We start from the raw sequence: 24,197 nt of genomic DNA on the forward strand, positions 1-24,197 counted from the left end.
GGGCATGAGAGAATCTTAACCATCCATCCTTTCAATAGTCAAAACTCCCCGTGCTCTTAGAATTTGTAGTTCATGGACATCAACATGGTATTTCTTTGTCCTAATTTCTCTTGCCTTCTATAATAAATCATTTAAAGATGATCTCTATAGGGTGTTTGGTAACGAAGTTTATGCTTCGGGAGGATTCAACGAGGAGTACCTTTAAATCCGTTTGGTTCATCGTAGGTTTTAGATAGCCAGAAACATTGTGAGTACTTTCAAAATAAACCTATTGTCACTGAATGTCTCCTATATTATTGTGGAAAAATTGCTGCATTAAGGCATTGTAAGGATTCAGGTCCCATTTCCTCCACTTTTTTCTCAGCCATTAGACTTTTGTGCAGCTCTTAATGATTAAATCCACTACATTATGATGTTTCCTGAACAGTATATATGTATTGTATATTTTTTTTTTAAAGGTTGGAGCTGAACAACTCCTTGTATCCAATTATTTTTTAATTTTTAATATATATTTTTTCAAATAGATATGAAAGGAGAAAGAAAATAAATGCAGCAAATCAAGTGAAAGATTGATTTGCAATTAGCATCACATCAAACTTCTTATCAATTATTTCCTAGTGGCACCCTGATTGGTCCACCTCTCAAAATATACACTTTTCCCAATTGGGAAATCTATACAAAAATTAAATTTGGCCAATTTACAAATATTCCTCCCAATTTTGGTACAGATCCAGGTGGCAGGAAGCTGGATCATTAAGGACAAATTCTAGCCAATTAATGACATTTTAATCCCAGTTCAGTTACTATACAACAACGCAATCTATTAAATCATTGTAAATTTCTATTACTAATACTTAGGTTACAAACACATTTTTCAAATTTTTGAATTTCTTCAAAATCTCATCAATCTTCCCAAAGTTTAGGGTCTTCTTCAACCTTCAGACCTAAAAATAAAAAGGTTTTTGAAGATGATACGTTTTGGAATGAGATGGAAGTCAATGGTTAGAGAGTTTTGAGAGGATGCATTTGAAAAGGATGAAAAAAATTATCCTACAAAGTTGAAGGATTTTGACAAGAAGAAAGGTTGGCATTTGGCCATTGTTGAATCTAATCTAGGTCCATATCAAGGAGTCCTTAAACACTAACACTATCTTGACATACTCGTCAAGGATGTGGCTCGGTGGTAAGATGTAGTGCAAGAGTATGCTCCTCTTGGCCGTGAGTTTGAAACAGAGTGCGAGTGTAGTCTTAGGATAAAATTGGCACATGGGATTGTGGGTTCAACGTGGGCCGAGACTTACTCTCACCAATGTGGGGATACTCCCTATGTCAAAAAAAAAAAAAAAAACCACCTTGAAGGACCCTGGTGGAGGGATTATTTCTAAATAGTCATTAAGTTTTGGGCAGATTCAAAATAGTCCATTTAGTAATTTTTTTTTTCTTTCTTAATGGTCCCTAATTATTGACAAGCTCACCATTTTTTATTTATTGTCAACATTTTTATTGTCGAGCGCACCAATTCTATATTGTTTAGCTCATCACTTTTTATTATTGAATTCTACGATTTTTAAACAAGTCGAACTCAACAATAAAAAGTGATGAGTTCAATGCTGGTAAAATCCACTCATCTTCGTTTTTCGTCTAAAATACATGAAAAAATCGACTAAAAACTTGAGATAATGACTTCTCTAAGATGATTTCAAATCACAAGAGCCATCCTTGATCAATTTTCATCTAAAAAGGAAGAAAAAAAATTGAAAAAACACTAGTTTTTTTTACATACGTCTTCCAAATATCTGAATAAAAAACGTTTGAAAATGATTTGTTCTTTCTTTTTGAATTCTTTCCAATGAAATGGAGTCTTTGAAACTTGATTGGGATCTCGAAAATCCAATGTTTTGGATGAAAATGGTAGAAAAGAAATTTATACTAAATGAACTATTAAGAGAGGCCCTAGAACTTAGGGATTAATTAGAAAAAAAATCCTTCCGCTGAGGTCCTTTCAGTAATTTTCCGTTTCAAAAATCCAACCCAGCATGGAAGAATATGTCAATTCAATCCGACTAGTGTTACAAAGTTAGCAAGGATTTCACCCTTACTAAGGGTCCTTGGACTCAACTTGAGGCATCCCAAAACATGATCCAATGCTTCAGGGATTGTAGAGGACAAATTCTATGAACTCTAAAATTTTTTTTCAAAAAATAAATTATTTTTCACCATTGAATTTTAAATTTAAACTTAGGAGTTAGGTGGAAGTTTTCTAACAATCCATCTTCAAAACCTTGGATCAAAATCAAAAGAAATTGATTTTTGAATCTGAATTTTTCCATAAAATCTAGAGGTTGTGGTGTTAGATTGCTAACGTGGAAATCCATTTAAGTAAAAGGACCCTCGTTAAAATCTTACTAGGTTTGTAAGGAAAATGTTTTTCAAGAAAATAAAGGTGACTGTGATTAGATAGTTGCAGTGTAAATGATATAATCCACTTCATTAACTGGACCCACATGTGGTTGAAGAACAGAGATTTGCTGTTTTCAGTTTTATGCTAAGCTGTGAACCAATGGCACTCACCACGTTTATTGAAAAAGGAATAGTGATTGGTTAGTGGAGTGAGAATTTCTGGAGAAAATATTAAGTGCTTGGATTTTACATTTTTTGATACATGTGGTGGATTGCTATTGGGTAATAATCTTAGCACATAAAATTCAAAAGAATCGTGATAATCTGACTACCCCACGTGGCAAACTCAATTGATTACCTGACGTGACAAGTTCGAGAATCATAGATCTGCTCTCCTTAGAATATATGGCTTCACTTCCCTAGAAAAAAATGTATCTCAAGGGAACTATGTATCTTGAGGAGCGCAAATATATGATTCCCAAATTTATCACATCAGGATAGTTGATTGAGTTTGCCATGTCACGACTAAATTCAAAACAACAATCACTTTATTTTTTCTTGTTTTTGTGATGAAAATACAAACAATGATTAAGCAAATAATATGAATAATGATTTTCTTACTTCTCCTTTACTCTCCCGACATGGCATGTGACAGAATCGTATATTTCTTCCGCAAGATACACAATTGTACATGTTTATGGGGATGTGCAATTGTGCATCCAAAGGATATAAAATCTACGTTTCTATCACATGTCACATCGAGAGAGTAGACGGAGAGTCAAAAAATCAGGACTCAATTAATATTATTAACTTTTCACGGAGTTTGTTTTGTAAGAGAAGTGAAACTTTAGTTTGACACTTTGATTTTGGTGCGGACTTCAAAGTTCAAACCATACACATAGCAAAGAAGTTGAGTGTTGAAATGGATGAGTGAGATGGGAAGATACCTCCAAAGGATTCTCTGAGGAAATTGAGTCCAACTAACCTGTAACGGGCCATTGTTGAATGTTGACACGTTGGACAGCGTTATTACGACTCACCATTTGTCTTATATGGGCAAAAATGTTTGGAATGGGCTGATTTTTTGTGAGAATGATCTCTGTGATAAGGGGATCATCCTAGCAAAAAATCATCCCATTCCAAAATTTCTAACCCCATCAAAATTGATTTACAAAAATTGGACGGTCTAAAATTTTTCAACTTGTAAACATGGGGCTAGAAGTTTCATAATGAGCTGATTTTTCGCAAGGATGATCTCCTCACCATAGAGATCATCCTCACAAAAAATAGCCAATTCCAAACATTTTTGCCCATATAAGATAAAATGGTGTGTCGCAATGTGAATCGTAATAGGGGTATACAGAACCCGACCCTATATATATATATATATATGGATGTACATATGATATTATAGATGCTTTTCATCGAGATACAAAATGAAAAGCTTCTATGATTCTATGCACACCTCTTCGTCAACAAAGTGTGAATTGACGTCAATTGTAAAGTCACTTCAACATTATTTTAAAATTTTATATATATATATATATATATATATATATATATATATATATATATATATATATATGCAATTTTACTATTATTTTATCAAAAAATTTATTAAGTTCAATCATTCGAATATAATAGTAAGTTCCACTAGGATTGGCAGTGGATCGGTTCGGTAGAAGATTAGTACCATGTTAATACCGATCCGAACATATGTCTTATTTTCAAGTGATAAATGTTCAAAAAAAAAAAAAAAAAAAATCTACTTTCCAACTATAAATATTGAGAGAAAACAAAAAGATTAAAACATTCTATCTATATGTATTTATATAAAATTAAAAATAATAAAAAAAAATTATTAAAATATATTTGGATTAGATTCTTTTTCGAAATAGATTGGAGTAGATCTGAATCCGCTTTTTCATATTTATTCGGATCGATTTAAACCGATTTGCACATTTGATATATTTCGGATCAATTGGCAGCCTAAGTCCAACGAATCCAATTCCAATTGTTGGTTGATACAAGGCATCTCGAATCCTACCACTAATATGTTTCCTTTTCTGGACTCCTTTTTGTTTCTTTTTAAACATTCCTTTTTAAGTTTTATTATTTGACTGACCGACTCACTTCATTAATTTTCATATCTTGTTTGACATACTCCAGATATAATGGTATTATTATTCAAGGCCAGTCTTTCAATAAAGTCATTAGTCAAGGGAGGTAAATTTAAATCTAAACATATGAAAAGGAAAATTCTTCTTACGCATGGATCCTACAGCTAAGATGAAAGGCTATTCTCACCGACTCTCGATCACTATAAAATATGAAGTGACGTACGTTTAAGGGAGATTCTACTGCCACACCAAATATCTAACGCCACTCCAAACATTATAAAACGGTAAAACACTTGTTCAAACAAGTTCAATAGTTGTTTACAATTATGATTAAGCTCATATTAAAAATAGAAATCTAGCAACAAAAAAAAAATTCTATTGGCACCCTAATTTTTACTTATTCTCTGACATTCACTTTTTATTTTTATTTTTAATTGGCATGTAATAAGTAAAAGTTAGCACCATCTTGGAATGTCATTAGCAAAAGTGGTGTGCCAATACAAACTCTAAAAGAGATAAATTACTATTTTACCCCCACTTATTTTTCTGAATCCCATGTTGATCCCCTAATGTTGTGACACTTCCATTGCCTCCACTTTAACTCATTTACATCCCTTCCCTTTGTCGCCGATTAAGATTATCTGTATATATATTCTTTTTATGAAGTCATTCTTTTTCATAGATAAATATAATTTATATTTTTTTATAAAAAAATAAAAAAAAAAGATAAAATGAGAGAGAAATTGCATGATACATGGGATTTTTTCCAAACAAGTGTGTAACTTATGTTCAAATTCTGATTTTAGTACATTATTCATTTTAATTCTTACAATTATAGCGAATTCATCACTTTCATAATCAACAAATTTGTTTGTTGATAAATTTCTAACGAAGTTGTCGATAAAGTAAAATTACTGGTATTTTCTCAACAAACTCTTTGATTATAAAAGTGACTAATTCAATGTAAAAATATATTTTGAGAAATAAAATAAATAATGTACTGAAATTGGAATTTTGTCATATTCAACGCATGAAATGGAGATTCACCCTAATAGCATTTAACACCCTTTCTCTATGATAAGGGAGGTAAGTACAATTATGAAAATGTTAGGGGTCAACATAAAATAAATAAATTTATTGAACCTTAATTAAGGGTAAAATCGTAAATAAAAGAAAATTAAAGAGGTGTAGTAAGTGTAGAAAACGGATTCTCTCCCTCTCTTCTCTTAGTTTGTTGAGGTGTTGTACGAAGAAAATAAATTAGTTTCCGAAGATAAACACGGATTTTAGTAACCGAAAAGTAAACTTTCCTTTAACTTTAAATTCAATTAAAGATTCAGGATCACAAAGAATCGGTTAAGTTTTTCGAAAATTAAACGCATAATGACACATTCACAGAGAAATTCTCGGTAATGGGACCCACCCAGTATCCAAAATAATCTCACTCAATAAAGCAAAATTTCTAATTCGATACGAAGTGGTATCCTTTAGTCTTGGTTTTTATTTATTTGAAAAATAAAAAATAAAAATAAAACACGGAATAAGAGGATAGGGAGTGGAGAGAGAGAGAGAGAGAGAGAGAACGTGACAGTGAATCTTCATAGCAGTTAGGGAGAGACAAAGAGGTGTTTTGCTCTTTCTGGGAGATTACTGAGCTGTTTTCTTGGTGTTTTTCAGCTTTTCTACTCAAATCAATAGCTTGGACTCCATAATTTTCATACTTATTGAAACAAAGACGAGGTTGGTATCTTGTCAGCTAAGTTATTGCGTTCTTAATCTTAATTTTTTTTTTCCTTTTCTGTTCGTTGTTCTTTGTTCAATCTTGAAATATTGATTTGTAGATCAAAAACCTGTTTTTTTTAGTTGGATCTACTACTGGTCCAAAGATTTTCAAAACCCATTGTTTAAAATCATCTTATATAGCTGGAATCTTATCAACTTCTTATGGATGATCAGGAGAAACAAGACGAGTTTTTTGAAGATCGTATAGAATCCTTGGAAAAAGAAGAAAAAATGGTACGAATACGATTGAAGAGATCAGATTCGATTGATGAAGAAGAACCACAGATGATGAAGGACCTATTGTTTAGAATCAAAATCAAGGTTCCAAATTCTAATGCATGTGATCAAGAAGATCGGATTCCTAAACAGGAAAATCCAGTTTACAATAAGAAGAATTTCAGCTCCAGCTCCTGCTCGGGAAGAGTACTGGGAGGTCACAAGAGAGTTAATAATCAAGTCGAAGATGATAAATTTCCGGAGAATCTTAAAAAACCCAAGGTTAATATTCATAAACAGAAGCTCAAGAATCACAATGCAACTGATGGTTCTGTTAGCGAACCCAATTCCAACACAAACAACAACAACAACAAGAGCACTCGTTGTTCTGAATGTGGGAAGACTTTCCCCTCTTTGAAGTCGTTGTTTGGTCACTTGAGAAGTCATCCTGAAAGAAACTGGAGGGGAATGCAACCTCCCCCAACAGCCAAAAATAGCTCTTCGTCGACCGTTTCTGATTCTTTAGCTGTGAAGATGGACAATCCGATTGATTCTACAATGACGACCGGGCGATCAGCTATCGATTTAACACAGTTTCTTCCCAGATGGCCAGTGACTGCTAAGAGAGGTCGGGAAAGTATTTCCTCTACTAATTCAGAAGAGAAGGATTTGATACCGGTTGCCTTTAAAGATTTGTTGATGTTAGCCTCTCTGGAGTCGGATTTGTCAAACAGGCAGGGAAGCGTAGAATCAGAGGGTACACAGAGCGAATTCTTATTAAAAAAGTCCAGTATAGACGAGAATTTAGACGAATCAAAGAAGCATCAGCGAAGAAGTGAGGAGTCTGAATCCGGAAACAGAGATTTTATGTCCAAGAAGCTAAAAATTGATGAGATGAGTTCATCAAAGGAGAGAAACGATGAAAGGGTATCTGAAGACATCAATTTTCAATCAAGGAAGGTGAAGGTTGAGGAAGGTAACGATGTTTCTACAATTGGGTTTTATTCAAAAGCAGTGAAGATGGAGTTTCGTTCGGATCAAAACAGTGGGGAGGAAGCAAATTACGACTCATCGGAAAAGCATTTAACTTTGGAGGCAGAGATTGTAAGGAAAAGGAAGAAGAAAATTAAGCTGAAAGATTTAGGAGCGATTCAAGAATTGTGTGTGATCGACGATAAGCAATCGTCTATAAGCTCAGATAAATATAAGTGCACCACTTGCAACAAGTCCTTCCCTTCTCACCAAGCATTGGGTGGTCACATATCCAGCCATAGCAAAGGAAAGAAGAGTCTCCATACTACAGATATGGAACATTATGCGGATGTCGGTCGGGAATTCAATGAAATGGGATCGAAGGTCGTGAGTAAACATCGATGTAAGATCTGCAACAAGACATACCCAACTGGTCAGGCTCTTGGGGGACACAAAAGATTCCATTGGATTGGTCGGGTCGAAGCTCATACTAGTGACTCGGTGGTATTACTGGAAGAAGTCAATAAGACGGGTCGTGTGTTGGATTTTGATCTCAATGAGATGCCTAAAGAAGACGACGTAGGTCTCGAATCCACTTCTACTAATTAGGTATTAAGCAAACATTTGATCATGCATTTTTCTATTAGAATTCAGTTACATAGTCTATCAAATCAGTTACTAAGATGTGAAGTTCAGAAGCTCAAGTTTTGGGATTTGATCATTAGTTCAATTTTTTTTTTTTGTTACTCAGTAGTGAAGCACAGTTACAAAGGAACCATCTTGGTCTGTGTCTTTTTCTCTCTTTTGCTGTAATGGAGTATTGTCCTTTTGTGCTAACTTTCTTCATGTGAATGTCCTCAATTGATGCAGTTATGTGATGATGGAAATCTGAAAAGGGTTCTGTTTCTTCTAAGAAATTCCAATGTACAGTGGGATTCTTTTTTTCTCTACTTTTTATTTAAAAGTATAAAAAAATTTCCATTTTGTTTTGTTTTAGTGTTAATTTCAGGTAAGAGTATAAAGTTTTGAGTGTGAGATGGGCATTTAGAATAAAAGGGATAGTAGTCCTTTCTGATTGTTGCAGTGCTTGTTTCCTTTCCTTTAATTAAAAATATATTCTACACTAAACATTGTAGAAGTAGAGTCTAAGAAAACAACACTAGTAGTGGAGGAGGTCCATAACTTAGAACAATTTCTCAAAATGGACCCCCACCTCTCCAATACACACTCCACAAAGCTGATTCTACTTTCTTGGTAGGTTGTCTTTTTTACTTTTTTGACCCTCTTTGAAGTTTCTTCACCAAGTAATTGTTTGAACCTAATAGTTCTTGCAAGGCACTTTGGAAACTGAAAGAGAGTGATATTATTTGTTCTTTGGGTACAAAAAATTCAGGTCCCTTTACTTTGAGGTTGCTTTTTTTTTTTTTTTTGGTTTAAGTGGGTCCTCTTAGAGATATGTTACTTGTGGGACTAATATGGAACATTTTGAATGATACAAATCGTACATTGAATCATTCTCAACAACATGATCATTATCACCAAAATGATTCATTATTAGTTTGCAAAAAAAGTTAAAAGTGATAGCTCAAGTTGATCGTTTTTAATTTTCAAATTCAATTCAACTTTTTACACGTTAAAAGAAGACAAATAAGAAATAAAAACAGGAAAAATGATTTTGAGAACATGACTTTGAGATTAGCTGAGTCAAACCATCTAGAATACTAGAACTGATTCCACAATAATTTTTTCTGTTTTAAACTGGATTAATATATACTAAAATCACAAAATATCAGTGATTATTTATGTAACAAACAACTAAACCAATTCAAACTAGTCGACTAGGCTGACTTTTAAAATATTGGTCAATTTTTCTAATAAATGACTGATTTGAATTGATTTTGACCAAGTCAAATAGGGTCCTTGCCCATGTTATAAAACCATGGAAAGACAAAGAAGAACGCTGATTGAAATCGTTGAAGCAACTTTGAATAGAGTTTCAATAAATGTCAGAATTGGTATATCTTTGTCTCTCAAACTTAAATTCTACCAAATTCTTCATTAATTTGATCGTCAAAATATTTTTAAGGGAAAGTGGAAGAGTCCACTAAACAATTTGCCGTGCAAATGAAAAAATAGAGACCATCTTTTCTACTCATGTCCCTTCACCAAAAAAATATGGATCAATATTCTCAAAAGATCCCTTACTACGAGAGTGCCTTCCTCGTGGGAATTCGAAATTGAGCGGATCACAAGAAATTGGAAGGGTAATGACCCGGCCATTGACATCAAAATAAGCAGTTTTTGTGCATTCATCTACCATATATGAACAGAAAGATGCCGGAGAATTTTTTAAAATGAATATTTGCCAACTACTCAGGTTGAAAGACTGATCACTAATGATGTTCGATTGAGATTCTCTTACTTAAGGTTAAAGGTTGAAGACATGCCTTATTCTAGACAATTTTTTGACTCTTGGGCAATTAATGTGACATTCTACGACAAGGAGTGTATTAGGTGCCAGTGGAAAAAGTCTCCTTAGGAATGACACACTCTTAATATGGATGGATCTCTTAGAGGACTCTATGAGAGCCAAGGGGCCATTATAAGGGATGATCAAGGATCACCTCTAACAACTCATGCCAGTTGCATTATAGGAGGCAATGTTCTAATGCATGAACTTCGGACTATTAAAGAAGGGTTGAAGTTGACTATCTCCTTACAAGTTAACAAGTTGTGTGTGGACTCTAATTCTAAGCTTGCTGTCCAATTTATCTCGAGTCAAGCTGTTATGTCTTGGTATGCAAGGAGGATGATCAACTCTATCAAGGAGCTTTCAAGGTCATTTCAAGAGGTTAGATTTCTGTTCATCTATAGAGAAACAAATAAGGCTGCAGATTTTTTGGTGTCGTAGTTTAGATCCTTTCAAAGTTCAACTTTGTCTCCTTCTGAGTTCCTAACTCAGCTGCGTTTCATTGTAAATGAGGATGCCGTGAGCAAATCTTATGTGAGATTGTAAATTTCTTTTGTCAGTTGGGGGTCCATTAAATACCCCCCATTACCTTCCAAAAAATTAAAAAAAAATTTGACAGAAATGAAGCTACTTGACTTTGACTCACATTAGCTTCAAATTTTTACCATTTTTTTATGGGTCAGCCGGACTCAAACCCACGAGCTCGAAGTTTCTTTGCTATGTGTCAAACCTATTGAGTGATCATCAAGATTTACCAATTACTTTTCAAGGAAATTTATTAAACAGGTCCAGTCAAGATTCAAGACTTTTTTGAGTTTTTCATGTCAATCCAATTTAGCTGGGCGAGTCTTTCCAAGTCTTCTACGGTTCTACTTTCCAAGTCGTAGTTGTATTAGTGGACCAAGTAAAATAATGCGACAAATTTTTGACCAACTAGGTAAAGTGTTTCACGAATCACGACTCAACCGAGTTGAAATGAAAACCGAGTTTTGTTGTTGAATCAAAAATAGGGTCATGAGAATGATAGAAAAAAGGGAAAATTTCCCATAAAACTGTATTATTGAGAAACTCTTCTCGTGAGCGTTTCAAATTTGACTTTCCATCCATTTCCACCATTCTCACGCTATATCCTTCTTTTCCTGTTGTACCACTTCTCCTCCCTATTTATTAGAGTCAGGTAGGAAAGAACAGACGTAGGAAAAAAAAAAAAAAAAAAAAAGAGAGAAAAGGATCTTATACTACCACTCATTTACAGAAAATAGATACAAGTTGGATATTTGTGTACATGACCTTTACTCTTTTACATACAATTTTTTTTTTTTTCTAATATGAGAACTCTTAGAACAGTCCCACATTGCCTAGGTACTATTGGGATGTACAACGTATAAAGAGAGGGCAACCCTCTCCTCACAAACCTGTTTTCAATGATGAGCTAGGTCCTTGGGCTTTAACATGATATTAAAGCGCGAAGAGGGGGAGAGTCGAGTATCTCCAGCCCTAATCCTGAGGAGGAGTGTTAGAATAGTTCCACATCGTCTGGAGTCGATTTTCAAGGATGGGTTAGGCCCATGGCCTTTAACAGGAACAATTAGGGGCGGCAATGGGTCGAGTCGGGTTGTGGTTGTGTCGTGTTGAAGTAAGGGTATTATGAAAATTTACTAGACCCAAACCCAGCACATCTAATAATCGTGTAAAAACTTAAACACAAACCCAACTCATTTATAAATAGGTATACGTGACCCAACCCATATATAATCTATTAAATAAAATTCTAACCTTTATTAAAAAAAAACAAGTTCCATTTCCACCACTAAAAATAAAATATCATTTTTAAAAATAAAGTCGCACAATCGTAAATTCAGGGTATATTTGATTGCACATGGAAAATAGGGTGGAAAATAAATTTTCATGGAAATGACATTTTTCAAGTGTTTGATTGCACATGAAAATGGAAATTTATTTTCCACCCCAATCAAAAAGGCCACCAAAACATGGATTTCACTTTCCTACCCATATGGGTGGGAAAGTGAAATCCACCTATATTTGTCATCCCCAATTCTTCCTCACTCATATATTCTTATTTCCTACCACCACCATCACCACCATTACACTAACCTTGTTGTCATCGTTATCACCATCGTTGTCGTCATCGTCGCTGTCGCTGTCTCTATCATCATCATCTCCGACCACCTTCTCTTTCTCTCTCTCTTTCTTCTTCTCCATCCCTTACCTTCTCCGCCACCATCACCACCACCATGTTTTCCCTCCATCTTCCTCATTATCTTATTTCTTACTTAGTTTCGCTGCCGCCACCATCACTATCACGTTATCCCTTCTTCCTCATTTACCTCCACCGTCACCGTCGTCGTCGCCGCAACCATCATCGTCGTCGCTGCCGTCGCCACATCCTCCCCCCCTCTCTTCTTCCTCATATTCTCTTCTTCTTATTTCTCATATTTTTTCCATAATTTTATTAAAATAAAATCAAACAATGGAATTTGATTTTCCAACCCTACCTATTTTCCACCACTATTTTTTCATAAATTTCAAATTCCATGGAAAGTCACTTTCTTTCCAATCAAACATACCCTAAGTTCAATGGTGAAAAACAATTTTCTTTTGATCATATTTTTGGATGTCATAAGGGGATGTGGTTAGAAAACTTTTCATACTTAGAAAGGAAAGTGTTTTTCAATATTATTACTATTACTATTATTATTGGCCAAATAAAATGTATTTCATCATCAAATGAGACATAATAGTTTTACTTGTAAGATCTTAAATCTTACTGAGGGTCATTTTACCAATATTAAGAATCAAACACTACATACCTCTAAATTTTAATGAAAAAAATGAAGTAAAAAAATATAAATAAATAACCTATAAAGAAAAGTGTTTTTTTTTTCTTCAAACTAAACCTTAACCGTTTATTAATTAAAAATATCTTAAAACACCTTTTATATATATATTTTTTATAGAATTTGATAATGAAAAAAAATGTATTTTGAAAAAATTCTAGAAAAAAAAAGAGTAATTTAAAAAATTCTTAAATAATTGTTGATATATTTATAATTACACTTTAATGGCATGATAATTAAACATGTCTAAACGGGTTCATCGAGATACAAATGAAAAGCTTCTATGGTTATGTTGCACGTCCACAAACGATTTCAATTTTAATGTCATACCAGCACGACTCTTTATTAATTAAAAAAACTGGAGCTTACATGAAATTAGATGAAAGAAATCTTGTGGGGTGTTATGCGGAGACAAGAGCCTTTAGTGCAAATAGTTTCGATCTCTCCATCAATGATGATCTTGGAAGCAATGTCATAAAAGCATAACCTCTAGTTCCATGTGGGTTGGAAAGAGTATTAGAAAGTTTTGCAAAGTATCATAAAACCTAACTTTTATATATATGATCATAATAAGAGTTGAATGATTAAAAAAAGTTGGAGCTGTGCTACACTACCTTCGTTGGACATTGCGTTCACCACTGAGCTGATGTAGCAGATAACTATAGATTTATTTTCTCGAGATACAAGTTAAAAAATCAATGGGTATCTATACACTGCCACATCAGTGCAGTGTTGAACACAATGTCCAATGAAGGCAGTCCATCATTTTTCAAAAAGTTCAACATATCCGACGTTGAGCTACACGTTTGAGTTTAGACATAAATCAACCATATGAACCACTAATAGTATATTATTTTTCAGAATCAGACGAACGGTTGTGATAGGAGAATACTCCTTTTGATAATGGATCTATTGAAAACTTAAATTAATCTTATATGAAACAATATTAACTATTGCCATCTATATTGGGAGAAGAATCTTTAAGTGACTTGAAATAACACTCGAGTAAGTGCTACTTCAAGGATTATGTCGGGTCACTGTAGCAAGCCTCTCTCTCTCTCTCTCTCTCTCTCTCTCTCTCTCTCCATATGTGATTGGTACCTTCCACTACACTACTAAAGTTAACGGGCCTGAAACTGGCACATTTGAAAAGTCACGAAACCTTCTATGGTGAAACTGTCCTTTTGTTCTTGGTTTGGTGAAACTTTCTATGTATGATGCGCCTAAACTGTTCAAGAGGTATATAGTTGGGTCGGTTGGGGGAATATATACGTAGACTCATGGAAATAACTAATTTGTTAATTCATTGTTACTATGCTTAGGTTAAGACTTAAATTTTCCACTCCATTGATGTATACTTATTTGTGAAGTATTAGTTTGAATCTTAACATTTGGTATCAGAACCAACCCACGACCAGGATTCGTGTCATGGGGAAGCAATTGTGAAGAGTTAAAAAAAAAGGGGGATACTCTATGGTATGGGATATGGAAGGAGTTCTAAAAAAATGAGGGAAAAAATAGACTCATTTATAGTATGGAATATAGAAGGGGTTCAGAAAAAAGGAGGGGGAAGGGGGGGGGGGGGGGGGGGGGGCATCTTAGTATGGGATAGGAAGGGGTTTGCCATAATAGACCACCATGATAAGTCTGGGAAGGGATGACTTATGAAAAAAAAAGAAAAAGGTATGTGATACTTGGTACTTGGAAAGAAGTCCAAGGGGCTGGGGGGGCTTATCATAAAGTGGGTCAATGAGGGCATCAGCTTTAAAGCGTGTGGGTATGTTACAATCCTTAGGTTGACTTAAACTTTTCACTCAATTGATCACTTAGGTATTTTTGGAGTATTGGTTTGGATCTTAACATTCACGCACAATCCGATATCGTAAATGTGAATCCAACAGTCAGACTTTATCTTAAAGATTCATAATTTGTTTAATTTGTTCCCAGGATACGAATTTGAGCCCAATTGTTTGGATTCACATTTACATGATTGGGATTGTTTATGAACATATGAGTTCCTTAGGTGTGGTGGTAAAGTCTGAATGATAGCTTCACAGAGCTACCAAAATGTTAATTGGATCAAAGCCTCGCTTTACATGTTTTACCAATCCAAAATGTTTTCGGATACCATCCTATTAGAACCACTGATCGAAAAGAAAACAACTTGGAACGTTGTTGTCATCACTCGATTATGTTGGTGTGGAGTGGATATGTAATGTTGTCGGGATGGTCACCTCAGACCATCATTTTAATTTCACTTTTCTTTCAACTAATAACTTAAATGCCTATCATACTAAAGAAAAAAAAAATTCAGCTTTTTCATTTTGGGCTGATGTTTTACTTATAATAGCACACAATTGGTTTAGTCTGTGATTCTTGATACTTATATCTGGGTTTAGAAAAGCTGCCTTTACCTACTAATTATTGAACATTAAAATTTGGAATCAGAATCTTTTTTTCATCGGATACGCCCTATTCCATCCCTATATGGTTCAACTCACAGAAAATTTACAAAGAGGAATTTACCAACTTGTGGGTGAGAGATCTCAAAATTACTGGGGCGCTAGTCACACTGCTACACATTCCAAAATATTTAAATCACGATTTTTAATACTGTGATACTAAATAGTAAATTTGTAAAAACGAAATGCTGGTACACTAGCAAATTCATATTTCACCTTGTACCCTTCGACTTCTGAAGAATTTTAAAAAAAAAAAAACAACTTATTTACAAACTTTGTAAATAATTTGGAATGCATACTACCCCAGTAAATAAGATGATTTGGTCTCATAATTTGGAATGTGTTTCGTCATTATCATCATCGTCATATCCTTATCAACATTCATTTGATATATTTTTTTAAATGTTAGGAGCCAAAGTTGATGATCTCAGTCATGATTCGAGACTCATTCTTAGTCCTAACTCTTAATGTTACAAACAAAATTTAAGTCTGCAGTTGAATAACCTTAATGACCTGATCGAGTCAAATGAGACCAATGCCGACCCTCACAATTTAGACAGTTATAAGTAGGTTTGCAAGACTACCAATGAAATGTGGTCAATGAGAGAAAGCAAAATAATGATGATGTCTCTCTTTGAATCAGATATGAACACGTATAATCAATTTACACAAAGGTCAACAAAGTAGAGAGTGAGGATGGAGAAAAAGGAGTGGTGGTAGTTGTCGGCTGTAAGCTGTAACTACTCCTTATGATAATTCTCCAGATCTCATAATCTGATATGTTCTATAATTATTAATTAAGAAACTTTTGTAACCATCCCTTTTGTCACCCTATCCTCATTCCCTTAATTCAATTAGATATCTCATCATTAACGAATAAAATGCCATAGATTGGATGGTTACGAGCGCTCGACTTAATGCAATATATGATTATATAGTGAAGTCCATAACTCCAGTGAAGTAAAAAAGTGTAAAAACAAATGAACATAATAAAAAAAAAAATTCCAACTTCCATTGAGGATCTATGATGTAGGAAAACTTGGATTGGTTATGAAAATGCATAGTTTCAGACTTAGGTGGGTACAATCCCAGTAAAATGGGGCCAAAACTGCAAGAGAAACAGTCCTAAAGCTAAAAATAACAATATCAACTGGATAAAAAAGCAGAAACTATGCTTATATACTCTGTTGTGCATCTTCAGAACCTCCTCGCTATCTAACAACTCTCCACCAAAAGTCTCCTCTCCTTGTTTCTTCGGCACAACAATATTGCTTTCCACATTTCTGTGCTCGTGAAGTATCTGACTTTGCTCGACACCCAGAGATTTTGGTTCCTCCAATATCACAATTTGATCATCTGTGGCAGCTTTCAACTTATGGGTTCTTCCTGTTATCACTAGATACTCAACTTCAGCTTCTACTTTTTGCTTAAAAAGATAATCAAGCTCAGTTTCCATCTCTCTACACTTCTCTGGTAGAGATTGTACAGTGCTCCTTGATTCTCCTCCAGGCAAACTGTTTTCACTTAAAATACCTTCGAGTTCAGAGATCCTAGATTCCTTCACCTCAAGAATATTCAATGTCTCTTCCAGTTTCTTTTCCAGAAAATTTACCTTCTGGTTTAGCTTTATCAACTCGGCTTCTGGAGACACTGAACCAATTTTTTCGGTCTCTTTGAAATGTAACTGACCAGATAAGGCAGTTTCATAGATTTCTGAATCAACAGAGCCAAACTCTGCACTCAAACAAGTATCGTAAGTTGAGTCACCAGGCAGTAAAATAGGCTCCTTTCCAATGTCCCCAAAATTTTGAATTTCTGCAAAAGAACCCAAGTTCCATCAACAGAATGCTTCACACATTTCATATATAGGGAATACTGGTAGAAACGTCGAAAGACATAATCAATAAATGAACTTCTTCAAGAACAGATAAAAACTAAAGACTTCAGTAGGATACTATTCAAAGAAATTCAAATATAACACCGAACCAGTAGACCCACTGACCATAAACAGTTAAAGTTATGACAGAATTGGAGCCCCAGCCAACCTAATTGATTGTGAGAGGTTTGTAATCAACTATGCACAAATGGGAAACAAAAGAAACAGAAGTAACATTAAAAAAAAAATGACATAATTTATCTATTCTAGTTTATAGATGGGAAATGATGGAAATGTGCAAAACTATATTGACCTAAACTCAGAATTTCCTGCTTTTTTATGTTATCACCACAAATAGAGAAAAAAAGGATTTCCACACAAATGAATAGTTCCTTTACTACAATATTTTTTTTTTATAAGTATAATATATTGAAAAAAGGGGAAACAAGATACAAAGAGGCCGAGAAAGCCTCATAAAGAGCTACAAAAGATAAAGAAAGCTACACCATCAATGATTACAAAAAGTATCCCATCTAAAAACAAAATCGTCATAAGTAATCCCCACGAAATCTATGTTCTGATTGGACCAAAAGTATAAAAGGCCCAAGATCTCCAAGAAACCAGCATGAGAACTACCGATCTTATTATTGAAAACTCTGTTATTTCGCTCATTCCAAACCCCCCAAGCAATTGCTGATGGAAGCATTGTCCACAAGAACCGTTTTCTGGTATGAAAAGTATTACTGTTCCACTCAACTAGCAACGAGGAGAATTTACGAGGGAAGACCCAATTAATACGGAAAAGATCTAGGAAATTAGACCAAATATAATAAGAAAAGGAACAATGAATGAAAATATGATCAACTGATTCCCCTTCCCTCAAACATAGGGGACAACAATTGGGAGTGATCCAACCCCGAACGATCAAATTGTCCAACGTAAGGATCCTTCAAAGAGAAGCCAACCAAACAAAAAAAGAGATTTTAGAGGGAACAAACTTATACCAAATGATGGAACTCGCTGGAAATCGCTCTGCAAAAGGAGTGAGCCACTTATGAAAAGACTTGACAGAGAATCTCTTATCTTTAGCCCTTATCCATTCCCATTTATCCTGTTCGCTCTCGTTGAGATGGACAGTATATAAAAGATCAAGGAAAGATGTCACATCGGTTAATTCCCAATCATTAAAGTTTCTCCTGAACCCCAAACTCCAGGTAGAATTAGCCTCGCTACGAATCAAACACTGCTGGATTGAGCGGTTCTTCTTCACGGAACAAGCGTACAAAGACGGAAATTGAGTAGCCAGAGGCAATGTGCCACACCACCTATCTTCCCAAAATTTGATTTTGTTTCCCATACCCGCTTTGAATCTAATCCCACTCTCAAAATCCTTACTCACTTTAAGAATCCCTTTCCAAACACTACACCCATAAGAATGATTAGACTCTCCACTATACCAACCTAGAGTCCTCTCCCCATACCTAGCCATAATAATCCTCCTCCACAGATTTTCCTTCTCCTCACCAAATCTCCAGAGCCATTTTCCTAGAAGCGCCCTATTAGTTAATCTCAACCCCCTAATGCCCAACCCCCCTTTCTTCTTCGGCTTACAAATTACCTTCCAACTGACCAAATGATACTTCCTCTTTCCGCTCTTATCATTCCACAAGAAATTTCTCATGAGCCTCTCCAATCTCATTTCAACGGATCTCGGGAGCGTAAACAACGAGAGAAAGTAAACCGGGATGCTCGTAAGTGTACTTTTGATCAAAGTTATTTTCCCTCCTTTCGACAAATAATTGGCCTTCCATGTACTTAACCTTTTCTCCAATCTCTCTATCACATCCTCCCAGATTTTAATGCTATTGTAGGGAGCGCCTAACGGTAAACCCAAATAGGACGTGGGCAAGGACTCATACCCACACCCCAAGATTGTGGCCATCAAATGAATATCAATAACCTCCCCCACTCCAAAAAGCTTACTCTTCTGCAGATTAATATGCAATCCTGACATAGCCTCAAAGCAACTCAATAAGACACGAAGCACCCTTACTTGGTCTTTTGAATGCTCCAAAAAAACTAGTGTATCGTCTGCAAATTGTAAATGCGAAATCAGTGGCCCGTTAGTCACTTTAAATCCTGACAACCTACCTAGCCCAACTGCTCTTCTAAACAGGCTACCCAAGGCTTCAGCTATAATCAGAAACAAGAAAGGAGATAATGGATCACCTTGCCTCAACCCTCTCGAACCTCTAAAAAAACCAGCTGGACTCCCGTTGACGAGAATCGAGTAAGACACCGAAGTAACACATTTCATAATCCAACTGATCCACGTCTCACCAAAACCCATCCTCCTCATCATGTACTCTAGAAAATCCCAACTCACATGATCATAAGCCTTTTGTAAGTCAATTTTCCCTATCATTCCGTCTCTTTTGTTCTTAATCCTGTCATCAAGACACTCATTGGCCATCAACACACCATCTAGAATTTGTCTTCCCCTAATGAAAGCCCCTTGTTCCTCTCCAATAAGACTAGGCAGAACTATTTTCAACCGAGACGCTAACACTTTGGATATAATCTTATAAACCGAGCTAACCAGACTAATGGGTCTAAAGTCAGTTAGCTTATCTGCCCCGATTTTCTTGGGAATCAAGGCCACAAAAGTACTACCGAAACCATAATCCAGACACTTCTTATCTTGCAATTCCTTAATGACCTCCATGAAGTCTTTTGAAACAATCTCCCAACAATGCTTGAAGAAATCCATGTTAAATCCATCCGGCCCTGGTGCCTTATCCCCACCCAATATCATATGCCATTAACTCTTCCCACAGTTACGTACTTTGGTCTGCCCCTGATATCTACAACTAATATGCTTGGTTTCATGCAAGAGTCTTCTAGATACCATAAAATGAGAAATTATTGAAAATTGAAGTGAGTGTAATCTATATTTACTACTTGAAAGATAGGATAAGACTTTTTTGTGGAAAGAATCAGCCAAGATGTTACCATGCACACAACATTGTGACCTCTGGTTTGGCCATAATAGTCACATTTTGTAGCAAAAAAACCAAAATAATATGTGCTTTTGAGATAATACCAAATGCAAGATACCGAGAATCAGTCTCCCAAGAAGGAGGTAAACATCCGACATGTCTTACAAGTAAGAAAACAAGAAATGAGGGTATGATATCATATCATAGGGAAGGGAATATTGTAACAATGAAACTACTAACTGAAAAATACTACTAGTTAAAACATTCTATGATACACTGTTATGAGACTAGGAATCAGGCTTTAAAGAACTTTAATGGTACACTTAAAAGGGAGATTTGAACACACTACACATAATTTTTGTGCTACAAAAAAGTTTGTTAAATCCTGTACATGATATCACTGGGTTAAAGCAAGAGATGGAAGTGTTCCAAGGAGTTAAAACTTGTAGATATGAATACTACAGGAAAGCTGTGGGATACACATGCTTCCAAAGTCATGAAGTTAATTAGGAAACCAGATCAAATAGGTCGTTAATGAAATATGATTTAAACTACATATATACGTTTGAACTTCCTCTATTTACAATTTACTTCAATAAAATTTGAAGAAATATTAGAAACAATGCAAATCTTGAGAAACTGCAAATTTAGCAAAATAAAAATTGAACTTGTGCTAGTAGAGTCTGGCTATTCAAAGAGCCTGAATATTACTCTTTTCCTTTTGTTTATATATATATATTCTTTAAGATAATACCTAAGGTGTTCGCCACAGATACCTGTCCCCTATGTTGTTCTACGCCAAATATTGCCATTTAGTGGACAATTGACCCCAAGAAATTTTGGCACATTGTATGAACATTCACACCAAAAATCATCCTGATTGGTGAATTGTAGCCATTGGGTTCTTGTGATCTATTTCCAGAGAATGCAACACGAATAGTCACATCTATCTCGTAAACACGTAAACCAAAATTAAAGTACAAATTCACACATTTACATTAAAGGGATAGCATGATGGTATAGCATACAAAAAAAAACACAATACAGTATAATTACCACTAGTTATAAAATGGGCACAAAGAGAATAAAATTAAAAGCAGCAAGAGAGTACACTCCACCTTTTTCAAGTGCTTCTTGGACAGCCCGAAGCAAATTGATTGACTCAACCAAAGGATCCCTACTTGTTGACAGCCAATGATTGTCGATTTCTTCTTCCTTTGCCTCCCATAAAAGATTTGCATTTTCATCATCTTGTGAAACATCTTCGGCTTCTCCCCCATTGTCTTTGAAGTAAGCCATCCGAACTTCCGTGCTAGACTGTTGGTGGCTCACCTGAGCTTCATAATTATTCTCTCCATTGTAATTTGACAACCTTTCATCTCTTCCATTACTAATCCCAGAAAAACTGCCAATCTCTGGAAAGACGATATTGGTGCTTCTCAAGTCAGATTCCACACTGGAAAACGAGTTTCCCTTCTCAATTTTCACTCGTTCTCCCCTTAGTTTTTTACTGGTTTCAATCCTACCTTTTCCCAGTTGAGCCCTTTGAACTGAATTACCAGAAATCTTTCCACTTGAATTCTTTGCCTTGCTTTTGTCCCACGCTGATGCTGTGACTATGGGATTAACATAAGTCAATTTCGGAGCACTAGCCGCTGTAGAAGATTTACTACTTTGATCCTCACTGTTCTCAGAATCTGTACCGACAGGAAAAACAGGTCCCACAGCCAACCTAGAATCTGAACTTGAACCTTTGATGACACCAGAAACACCTGGACTTCTTACCGAAGAATCTACAGATGCAACAGAACCCTCACTAATCTGCTTGATCTCAGAAGATGGGTCTCGAGTTTTTTGGGGCTCTGTGGCACCAGACAGCCCTCGTTTCAAAATTCTATTAAAATCTACACCACTGACACCATCCTTATTAAAATCTCTCCTTATCCTCTTCCACTTTTTCAAACCATACCCTTTCGTCGTTGGCGGTGACACACTAGGAAATTCTGAAGGAGAATCAGTCAATTTTGAATGTGTATCTGATGGTTTCTCAATTTCAGTTTCTTTTCTATTTATATTGAGGGAATTTTCGACTTCCACATGTTCTCCAGATCCCAAATCCCTAATTCCATTAGCACAAGACCCATTATTCCCTAAGTTTATTTCATCAAGATTGCTAGTTTTTTCAAGGGATCCATCTTTCTCATTTACGTTATTAGGTGCCGAGTGATCCCGTTCCAATTCCATCGCTAAATGGATCAAAGGAGAAAAGATCAATTAATTACCTATGAATTCACATAGAATCCAAACAAAATAGAACAGAAATTCTCATAAAAATCATATTTCCTGTTCATGATCTCTCCAGGATTCCTCCACTCAAAATTCAGATCTAAAACCTTCACCACCAAACTTCATGTCTAAATCTTATTTCGATGATCCCAATACCAATGAATTTAAACAGAATCAAATCTTCTTTCACCAAAATAACATATTTCATGGTTTGATTTAGACTAGAAAAATGCAAAAAAAAAAAAAAAAAAAAAAGATCTGCAAAGGATTAATTTATCCGAAATATTATCTTGAAAAATACAACCAAAGAAATTGGATAAACAAACGGAAAAAAGATTGAAATTTGAGGGAAATTCGTACCTCTTTCATCTGTGAAACTTAGGGTTTGAAGCCTCGATAATATAGAGGGAAAAATGGTAGAGCTGAAACCCTAGACTTCGGTTGGATTTGCAATTGAAGAGGATAGCATTATTGGGGGAGACGTGTTGTTAGAAGACTCGGATGGCCAGATCGATGCCTGGCCCACACACGTGGCCTTGTTTGGATCACAATTGACAAACAAATGGAAAATGCTGGAATGACACAAATGGAAACAAAAATGACGTGGTGACGCACACATAACCGTAGATGCTATTTAGACGTATCTCGCGGAAAAGAATCTACGGTAATGTGCACGGCACCACGTCATTATGTCTCCCTTAGTGAGCTGTTAACCTCCACCACAAAGTACTACGTGGGACAATATTGAGGACCCATTAACTCATATACCAACTAATCGAAAATCAGTCTGATTGGCGAAATATATCCGTCGGTACATGTTATCTAATGGGTGGGCTAAAGTGACTAAACGCATTCACCGCTAAGTGATTCCAAAATTGTACATATGGTATTTTGTGGTGGAATCCACAGACCCATTCACATATAATAATTTGATTTCTCATTTCGGATGATGATTTTGATAATCTTTTGAGAACGTGGTAATTGGAAAAAATATTGCACAAAACCTAGTGAGGGTAATTTTGTAAATTAAGGATGCTCTCAATACATGTGGGTTCGTGTGATTGGTCGATTCGGAATTTTATGAAAATCTTGGATTGATTTATTTGTGAGTAATTTTTTTCCTAAATCCATTATCAATACCATCTTATTTATTTATTTATTTAATAATTCTTAGACTCCTCATGCTCCATCATTGATTGGTAATAGATCAATGTTTTATGTTTAGTATGAAAATACTATCAAATCATCAAAATCCGTGACATAAGATACAAGACACTTCGAATCTTCCTTTCCAAATTTTCCATCGTACTTCAGTGGTGTACTTATAACATTCAAATTTTATATTTTAATATAATTTTTGCTTGGGATGGGAAGAATAATTGTATATCTAAATTTGGCCAAACCCTTTTTTTTTTTTTTTTGAAAGGTTAATAGGGTTAAGGCAGACTCAAACCATTTACAACCTCAGGTAAAGAAAATCTCTATGATCTTGATCAATGATAGGGCTAAGATTACAAAGGAAAGCGCCACTATCTAGTTCAAAACATTCCATAGAATCTAGAGATGATGCAAGATAATCTGCAACTCAGTTAACTTCCCTAAAAACATTGTTCAAAGTGTACCCATGGAAACTAGGAAAAAACTTTCTAATAGAAAGAATTAATTGGATAACACTCCATGGAGTACTCCATCAGTCATTGAGGACATTGGCAGCTATTACGGAGTCTGCCTAAACCCGAATGTTGAGGCAACCTTT

The 24,197-nt window shown here is 35.2% G+C and overlaps 2 protein-coding genes across 4 annotated transcripts; one reads left to right on the plus strand and one right to left on the minus strand.

Annotated features, from left to right (window-relative positions):
• The first annotated feature begins 6,065 nt into the window (after nt 1-6,065).
• LOC147411847 (uncharacterized) lies at nt 6,066-8,363 on the plus strand. Of its 2 annotated transcripts, XM_086453058.1 has the most exons (2): nt 6,066-6,260; nt 6,477-8,363. In XM_086453058.1, the coding sequence occupies exon 2, from the start codon at nt 6,534-6,536 to the stop codon at nt 8,097-8,099; it is 1,566 nt and encodes a 521-aa protein (XP_086309184.1). In that variant the 5' UTR covers nt 6,066-6,260; nt 6,477-6,533; the 3' UTR covers nt 8,100-8,363. The 2 variants fall into 2 exon arrangements, with proteins under 2 accessions (XP_086309184.1, XP_086309179.1); XM_086453053.1 differs by lacking the exon at nt 6,066-6,260 and having other exon boundaries at nt 6,284-8,363.
• Nucleotides 8,364-16,272: 7,909 nt separating this feature from the next.
• On the minus strand, nt 16,273-22,960 carry WIP2 (WPP domain interacting protein 2). 2 transcript variants are annotated; one of them, XM_086453068.1, is made up of 3 exons: nt 22,802-22,960; nt 21,274-22,401; nt 16,273-17,095 (listed from the first exon to the last, which is right to left on the minus strand). In XM_086453068.1, exons 2-3 carry the CDS (start codon nt 22,397-22,399, stop codon nt 16,353-16,355), a joined length of 1,869 nt encoding a protein of 622 aa, XP_086309194.1. In that variant the 5' UTR covers nt 22,400-22,401; nt 22,802-22,960; the 3' UTR covers nt 16,273-16,352. The 2 variants fall into 2 exon arrangements, with proteins under 2 accessions (XP_086309194.1, XP_086309202.1); XM_086453076.1 differs by having other exon boundaries at nt 21,274-22,662; nt 22,802-22,901.
• Between the last annotated feature and the right edge of the window lie 1,237 nt (nt 22,961-24,197).

The sequence above is a fragment of the Akebia trifoliata genome, chromosome 1 (genome assembly GCF_017979445.1).
Source record: "Akebia trifoliata isolate Shusen 1 chromosome 1, ASM1797944v1, whole genome shotgun sequence".
NCBI lineage: Eukaryota > Viridiplantae > Streptophyta > Magnoliopsida > Ranunculales > Lardizabalaceae > Akebia > Akebia trifoliata.

Excerpts from the sequence above, each read along its gene's own strand:
- WIP2 (XM_086453068.1), bottom strand. The coding sequence starts at position 22,399 with ATGGAATTGGAACGGGATCACTCGGCACCTAATAACGTAAATGAGAAA. Across the intron at positions 17,096-21,273 it reads CCAAGAAGCACTTGAAAAAG|AAATTCAAAATTTTGGGGAC; the intron begins GTGGAGTGTACT and ends GTTCTTTTGCAG.
- LOC147411847 (XM_086453053.1), top strand. The coding sequence starts at position 6,465 with ATGGATGATCAGGAGAAACAAGACGAGTTTTTTGAAGATCGTATAGAA.